This window comes from Amphiprion ocellaris, chromosome 5 (genome assembly GCF_022539595.1).
Source record: "Amphiprion ocellaris isolate individual 3 ecotype Okinawa chromosome 5, ASM2253959v1, whole genome shotgun sequence".
Classification (NCBI taxonomy): domain Eukaryota; kingdom Metazoa; phylum Chordata; class Actinopteri; family Pomacentridae; genus Amphiprion; species Amphiprion ocellaris.
Window position 1 is genome coordinate 2,614,292 of NC_072770.1, and position 8,140 is coordinate 2,622,431.

Genomic DNA, 8,140 nt, shown 5'->3' on the forward strand with positions numbered 1-8,140 from the left:
TAAAGAAATTGTAATACTTGTATGACTACCCCAAGCTCTTTATAGCTGATAATATCATACAAGAAGTGATGGAGGGATGGAGAGCAGCAACAGTTAGAGGAAAAGAGATGAAAATGTCTACAGACATTCTTCTACTCTTGTTCTGTGTAACATTCTTCTTTTTCAATGACCAAAATGTTGAAAATCTGTTATAAAGTGAAAAATAAACATGTTTCAAACATCAAATCATTAATGTGGATTAAAAAAATAATACAAACAGTAATACAAATGATTATTCTTCAGCAAAATGACAAAAACGGCATGAAAACATATTGCCACTTTTGCCACACTTATTAAAAAGTACAGGGTCCAGTCACTGGAGCATCTGAGGGTTAAGGGACAAAAAGTATACAATGAACACCAAAAACACACCTTTCCATTCAAAAAAAAAAAAATGTTGTTTTGTGTTATTGCTGTTTTCCAAGAACATGAATAAAGACTCTGAAAAGAATTCACGATTGTGACATATTTCCATGTTGTCTGAAGATACACACATTAAAATATAAGAATGGTGTAAGAAGGATTTCAGTTCAAAAATGATGTAAATCAGGGGTGTCAAACATGCAGCCTGCAGACCAAAACCGGCCGTACAGAGGGTCCGATCCGGCCTGCAGGACGACCTCGTAAAGTGTAAAAACTACAGAGACGACATTAACTGCAGATTGTAGATTAGTAAAACTATAAATTTAAAATGATTTCTAGACCATGACAAGTTGTTTTGATCAAAAAATACAATACTACTTTGCTCGTTGTTTTTTTTAATTTTGTCTCATTTTTGTAATATTTTGTCTTGTGTTTGTTGTTTTTTTAAAATCTTTTTTGTCTAACTTTTGTCGTTTGTCTCGTTTTTGTCGTTTCGTTTGTTGTTTTGTGTTTCCTTTTTGTCTCTTGTGTTTTTTGTCTTATTTTTGTCATTTTGTGTTTTTCTTTATTCGCTGTTTTGTGTGTTGTTTTTGCCGTTTTGTGTTTTTTTTTGTTTCGCTTGAGTTGTCTATTTTTTTGTCATTTTGTTTCTATTTTTTTACCATTTTTTTGGTAACGTTTGTATGATTTGTGTAATTTTTTGCCTTGCTTTTGTCATTTTTTGTCGCTTTGTAACTTTTTGATCAAATTTTTTGCCTCCTTTTTGTTTTGTTTCATGTCATTTGTCTCATTTTTTGTCATTTTGTGTCTCATTTTTGTAATATTTTGTCTTGTTTTTGTCTGACTTGTGTCATTTTGATCATGAATTAAATACTATATCATTCAGTTCCAGATACCTGTGACTAAATGTTTTGTACATTTTTGTAAATCAACTGTGATCTGTAAGTTGAAATGTGTAAATGATAAACTGAGGCATAATGGGTTTGTTTTTTAATTGAATATATTTTTCTTGAGAAATTTCAGGTTGTTCATAATGTTCTATAAAAAGATGATTCCTTAAATGTGAACATTTTCAGAATGTACTTTTTTTGCACTGAAACAGAGGAAAAATTTGGACTTAGGGTTAACCCTAAGATGAGTTTGACAGCCCTGATCTAAATGATCTAAAATGCTCCAGCATCCCTGATTCCTGTTTTTTTCTTACCATATTCTAAAACACAGTTAATGTCCGTGAAAAATGTTCACATATGGTGCTGATATTTTCTATCGTCCTACATATGGACCCTTCCTCTGCCCCTCACCCTCCTCCTCCTCGTGTTGTATGAACACTTGTCGCCCTGTAACTTGTTGGGAGTCCCTCAGGTAAAAAGGCCTGCAAACACATGAATTCAACACGACTCTTGTAACGAATAGAGGAGAGGCTGCTGCTCATTGTAACTCCCACACAACACCGTGGATTCCAGCAAACTTCTTGCATGCCTCTTTAGAGGAAAAAAAATCTCTTTTCATTTGTCCTTGTATACCTCTGACCAAGCTAAGTCTTTTCTTTTTCCTCTCTCTCTTTAATCCGTCCCTCTATTTCAGGAAGAAAAAAAACACAAAACCAGGTTCATGCAGTGCTTTAGTGGCGAAAAATGAAAGAGCTTGTGTTTTTTCTTTCTTTTTTCCCCCTCCTTGCTCTGAGCTGAGCCTTGAATCGCTCTGGAAAATTGGTTCTTTTGAATAGAGGGAAGGAGGAACAACGTTTAATAGGATCCAAAGGGAGTCTGTGCTCTTAAACAGGTGGAAATTGGAGGTCCTCGAATTTATACAAATAGTAAGTATATAAGCCGGCATGGAAAAGCAGGAGCCCATCTCCGAGGATTAGGAGCTCTCTCCTGAAAAAAAAAAATTCCCAATTGGGGAGCAAAAAGATTACTGTGTTGTTAAGCAAATGAAAGCGGGGACTCAGTCAGCTGCTACAATGCGTGTTTAATGATGAAAACATGATTACGGTCAGAACATGTCCTGCCATTCTTCTGACTTTCATATTTATGCTGCACATGACATATGGCAGCCTGGAACCCGTGGCCGTGCATTTGTGGCCGTGAGGGCGTGCGGGCTGGTGAGGGCGGATCCCTGTCACCCAGTTAAGAGTTTGGGTGCCCGCTGATGTGAGGAGACAGTGATCTGCGCTGAGGAGGGGCGGCCGCTGCCAACATGTGACAGAGAGCAGTCGGCTGGTTTCTCGACTCCCATCTGACCACTGAAGAGGTAAAACTCCAACTTTACGCTTCACATTCTCCAGGAGCTCCGGCTGCAGCTATTTTCCCTCTTTTTCCCTCCTCTTCTTCTTTCTCCTTTCCCTAACGAGTTCTGTAATGTCCTGTTAATTTTGTGTGCACTAGTTAATGAGCATTAATCCATCACCCCTGGATGCTATTGTTGAGTGGGTGGGGGGTGGAGGGCTATTTGAATGCAAATGCGTGACACTGTGACAGCAAGGTGCTTATTAAACTGATGTGTCCTCCTGTCTTTTCTGCTGGGAGCTCAGGAGAGTGAAAAGACGCGCTGCTGCTGCTGCTGCTGCTGCTGCTGCTGCTGAGGAGGAGCGGGTCGGACTACCGGGAGTTGCTCACACCAAGTTCTGCACTGCTGCAAACAAAACAGAAACAAAAAGAACAAAATGGCAAGTTCTGCCTCTTTGGAAACGATGATGTCCTGCGGCAGGACTGGACCGTCCGCGGCTACCAAAACCCTGGCCTTCTCCATAGACCGGATCATGTCCAAGAGCTCGGAGCCGAAGAGGAGCGCGGAGGAGCGGTCAGAGGGGAAGAAGGTGCTGGGACTCTGCTCCCCGATCCCCTGCATGATCCCACTGCAGCCCTTCAGCTACGACCTCCAAGCCAAGGCGCTGATGAACTACTCTGAGCTGTGGAGAGCCAGTTTCAGGGGAACTTTTTGCGGTTCCGCAGGCGTTCCGTGCAAAGGGAACTGCGGCATGTGCGGTAAAGCGGAGCCGGGCCTGAAGCAGCCGCTGCTGACTTCGGGGAGCAGGGTGGTGAAACCGCAGGTGATCCACCAGGCCGTGGCCGTGCCCAGCGGCGGCTCGCTCTACTATCTCAACTACCTGGACTCTGCGTACCAGCAGTCGGAGCTGCTGGCCGGACACTGGTTCTCCAGTCCGCAGGCCCAGGCCTCTCTGTCGGCGCACCACAGACTCTTGCTGCTGGAGAACGCCAAGCTGGCTGGAGTGGGCGCCGACAAGATGCCCACACCTCAGTACCCGCACAAGGAACATCTGCCGGGACAGCTGGACCAGATAGTGAAGGAGAGCCACGGCCTGAGTACCGAGAAGAACGGCGTAAAGACGCACAGCAAACTGAGCAACGGCGGCGGCGGCGGCGGTGCGGACGGAAAACCCAAAAACTTTACCTGTGAAGTGTGTGGAAAGGTAGAGTTTATCTTTTAATAACTATATATTAATTAAGTTTCATAATAATAATAATAATAATAATAATAATAATTATTATTATTATTATTATTATTATTATTATTATTATTATTATTATTATTATTATTATTATTATTAGATACGCAATGCATAGTTTTTATTTAGATTTTAGTCAGAACAGTGTAAAGAATGTCTTCTATTAAAACAAAAACTTCGTCAATAACAAACAATTTATTCAGTTTCATATATGTATTTATTTCATGGTCAGAAATAAATCTATATGCGTTTTTAAAGATTATTCAACTCGTGCTCTGCAGGTTTTCAACGCGCATTACAACCTGACCAGACACATGCCCGTGCACACCGGGGCCCGGCCCTTCGTGTGCAAAGTGTGCGGGAAAGGCTTCCGTCAGGCCAGCACTCTGTGCAGACACAAGATCATCCACACACAGGTGAGGACATCGCGCTCCTGACTTCTGAAACCGAAGCTCTGATTTGAGTTCGTTAGAACAGTGTTTTTATTGTTGTCATTATTCTCGTCCGTGTAAAGGAAAAACCTCATAAATGCAACCAGTGTGGGAAGGCGTTCAACAGGAGCTCTACGCTCAACACCCACGTACGGATCCACGCCGGGTACAAACCTTTTGTCTGTGAATTCTGCGGGAAGGGCTTCCACCAGAAAGGTAAATAATCCACTCTGATGTCTTTTAAAAATCCTATTATTCAAAACCTCTTCATTTTAACTGGTAACCAGCTGACAGCAGCATTCGAAAATATTTCTGATTCTCCAGACAACAAAAAAACTAAACTAAATTAAAAGGATTCCATGCTTATGGTATGTATTTGCTCCAAATATACAAAGAAAAATCCAATCTTTATTTTAGCTTTTGTTGCGTGTCCAAATGTATTCTCAATTCGAAAAAAGAAAAAGATAATTTTAACTATTTCCAGCTGTTGTGAAATTGATTCCTAAATGGAGGTCCGCATTTATCAGCATTTATTTATGGCAAAACAAACAAACTAATATTTTGAATCAGTCAGAGACAAACGGCTCCGTGGTTTTCGGATCCCAGATTTGATCCCGTGATGCTGTTGGAAAGTATTTCGCAGTGTTGCTGTGTGCGTTCATTTGTTTTCCTGCACAGCTGAACTTGAGACTAAGAGGAAAATACGTTATTATGTGCAGTAATTTCACTGCATTTCATTAGGCCCGAGGAGACAGATTTTGTTTCTCCACAATGACAGCTCCGATTCAACACTCCGATGCGTGTGAGGCTGCAGCCATGCAGTGGCCTCAGAGGCTTGTGAAGGAATCCTCGGTCTGGAACGTACCAGCTGCTGAAATAAATATCAGCTGCTGCTCTCAGAGTAATGGAAGGGGAAGAAGTGAAGGCCTGCCGATGAGCATGCAGCGATCAGTGGAAATGGGACATGTCACTTTCCACGGACTAATTCTCCCTTCAAGTCGGCAGCATTTGCTCTGGGTCAGCTGCTAGACCCTGGCAGAGCTGGAAGTCGGGGCTTTTCTTGTTGAGTTGTCGCTGCGCTTGATTTTGACTAAGTTTGACAACTTCTTGACTTCGACACACAAAAACCTGATTAATGAAGGAGACTTCACAGTGAACTGCTGACCTTGGCTGGAGGAAAAAGAGAAGAAAAGGAGGCCTCTTTTATCATAGCTTTAAAAAATCTCACTAAAGCACGCGGTGTCTTACTGTCCTGGACTTTTTTCCATGAAAACTGTCGATCTTTGGCAGAAAATAAACGAGAGCATTTTATTCTTTCTTTTCCATGTTCTTGAATAGCTTAGCATTACTTCTTCTTCCTTTCTTTGGGCATGTTTTGGTTTACGAAAGTAATGGAATTGAAATGCATGTGCAATTAACCGTTTCAAAATCCCTACAGCACACTTATTCCCATATCTCAGGCTGTGTTGAAGCATTAAATCAGTCACCTGCTGGGCCTTTAAGCACAGAGCTTTTAGGAATAACGAAAAAATTAAAGGGACCTACAAGGTAAACCTTAATTATCCAAGATGTCTTCAGTGGTTCCAAGAAATGACTCCTGTGATGCATATTGGCTTCATTATTTTTTCAGTTTCTGGAAACACTACCATTCAAATGTTTGGGGTCATCCAGACAATCTCACGTTTTCCACGAAAACTACACTTTCTTTCACGTGCTAACATAATTGCACAAGGGTTTTCTAATCATCAATGAGCCTTTCAACACCATTAGCTAACACAATGTAGCATTAGAACACAGGAGTGATGGTTGCTGGAAATGTTCCTCTGTACCTCTATGGAGATATTCCATTAAAAATCAGCTGTTTCCAGCTACAATAGTCATTTACCACATTAACAATGTCTACACTGGATTTATCATTCATTAAATGTTATCGTCATTTTAAAAAAAAAACTGCTCTTCTTTCAATAATAAGGACATTTCTAAGTGACTCCAAATGTTTAAATGGTAGTGTGTGTGTGTGTGTGTGTGTGTGTGTGTGTGTATATATATATATACACATCTTGCAATTCATGTTACATTCAGCGATCAGAGGATGAGTTGCAGGTTTAATAGGTTTAATAAGTAAATGCAAAACAAATGAAATAACCTGCAGCTGTTTGTAAGGTCCACCACTCTTTTCTCTTGGAATTCTACAGAGTTTTTAGAGGAGAAGTGTGAAGACTTTTGGTGTCTGAGAACTCATGAGCATACCCAGTCATCATTTGCTGATCGTATTTAGATAAAAACAATAATAAATATTTTAATCAAATCAACAAACATGAACACTGCAGGCAGCTGTTGTTGCCTTCAAAGACACATCTGCATCCAGTCATCTCCTTGAGGTATGTGTTCAATGTTCCCTTATTTTATTTTCCAGGAAATTACAAGAACCACAAGCTGACACACAGTGGGGAGAAGCAGTACAAATGCTCCATCTGCAACAAGGCCTTCCACCAGATCTACAACTTGACGTTCCACATGCACACACACAACGACAAGAAGCCCTTCACCTGCGCCACCTGCGGCAAGGGCTTCTGCCGTAACTTCGACCTGAAGAAACACATCAGGAAGCTGCACGACAGCAGCTTCTCTGCTGCATCAGAGGCCTCCAGAGAGCTGCAGAGCTGAGCTGCTGCTGCACTTTCAGTACTCCATGTCACACTGCAAGGCCCCTGAGAGACTGTCTGACTGCAGGATCTGCATGTGTAGCCAAGCTTAACCCCTTTTCAAAGTCCAGAGAGAAGGTGAGGGAGTTCAATAAAACCTGGGCATGATTCCTTAAAAAGAACTGTGTGATCCAGTCAGTTTCAGGATCTTGCCCAAGTGTCTTAGCAATGAGTCTGCAAGGAATGAAGAAAAGAGCAGAATAGCAGCATCCATTAAACATGAGGCCCAACCTGAAGGGAGATTGCAGGACGACTGTCTGTTCATGTGTCATTTCTTCCTGCTTTTTTATGCTAAAGCAACAAATCACCTGTCATCCATCATCTCCATGATGGAACTGTATATAATAGGTTATGGAAACAAATTTTTAAAAACTTATTTAAAATGTGAACTGCCTGGGAGCACATTGTGTATTTTACAGAAAAAATGTTAATGTGAATAAATAAGTTATAACTTATAATGAAAACTGAATGTTTGAGCCATGTTGTTGCAATTGTTTTGGAAGGGATTTGAAAATAAAACTGAAGAATATGATGAAATCTCTACTGACTAAATTTAGAAACTTTTTGTTTTTTCATGTTTGCATTTCCACTGCTTGGTGCAAAAGATAACAAAGAAATTTAAAAACACAAACAGCAAAACAGACAATGAAAACACAAAGTGGCAGTTTTAAATATATATATATAAAACAAATCAATGAAACAGAAAACATAAATGACAATATTAAAGAACAAACACACAAGTAGAAGACATTACTGAAGAAATGAAACTCAAAACCTACTGAACAAATAACTATACATGGAAATAGATGGGAAAACAATGATAATTAAAAAAAAACACTATGAAACTAATAAATTACATGTGGATGTCTTTTTTTCAAAAAGAGTATTGCTCATAATAATAACAACTAAATAATATAAATTTAATAAAATATAACAATCAGATATTATCCAATTATTGTATTTATTGCTTACTCCTCATCCAAAATAACTTGAAAAAATGTAAAATACAAGCCTAACTGAAGCTCAGGTCTTAGGAGGTTAAAAAATACATAAAAAAACATAAATACATAATACAAAATTAATTACAAATGAAAACACTAATACACTAATAAACAAACAAAACTGAAACAGTA

General features: G+C 39.9%; 1 protein-coding gene across 1 annotated transcript; it reads left to right on the forward strand.

The window, feature by feature from the left end:
• Positions 1–2,165: 2,165 nt before the first annotated feature.
• Positions 2,166–7,548, forward strand: fezf2 (FEZ family zinc finger 2). Its single transcript, XM_055010420.1, has 5 exons — positions 2,166–2,655; positions 2,936–3,835; positions 4,153–4,287; positions 4,386–4,518; positions 6,719–7,548. Exons 2-5 carry the CDS (start codon positions 3,068–3,070, stop codon positions 6,967–6,969), a joined length of 1,287 nt encoding a protein of 428 aa, XP_054866395.1. The 5' UTR covers positions 2,166–2,655; positions 2,936–3,067; the 3' UTR covers positions 6,970–7,548.
• Positions 7,549–8,140: the final 592 nt, after the last annotated feature.

Bases quoted from the DNA above. Each gene is read 5' to 3' on its own strand.
- fezf2 (XM_055010420.1), top strand. From the start codon at position 3,068: ATGGCAAGTTCTGCCTCTTTGGAAACGATGATGTCCTGCGGCAGGACT. The intron at 3,836-4,152 runs GTAGAGTTTATC...CGTGCTCTGCAG, and splicing joins CCTGTGAAGTGTGTGGAAAG to GTTTTCAACGCGCATTACAA. The intron at 4,519-6,718 runs GTAAATAATCCA...TTTATTTTCCAG, and splicing joins GAAGGGCTTCCACCAGAAAG to GAAATTACAAGAACCACAAG.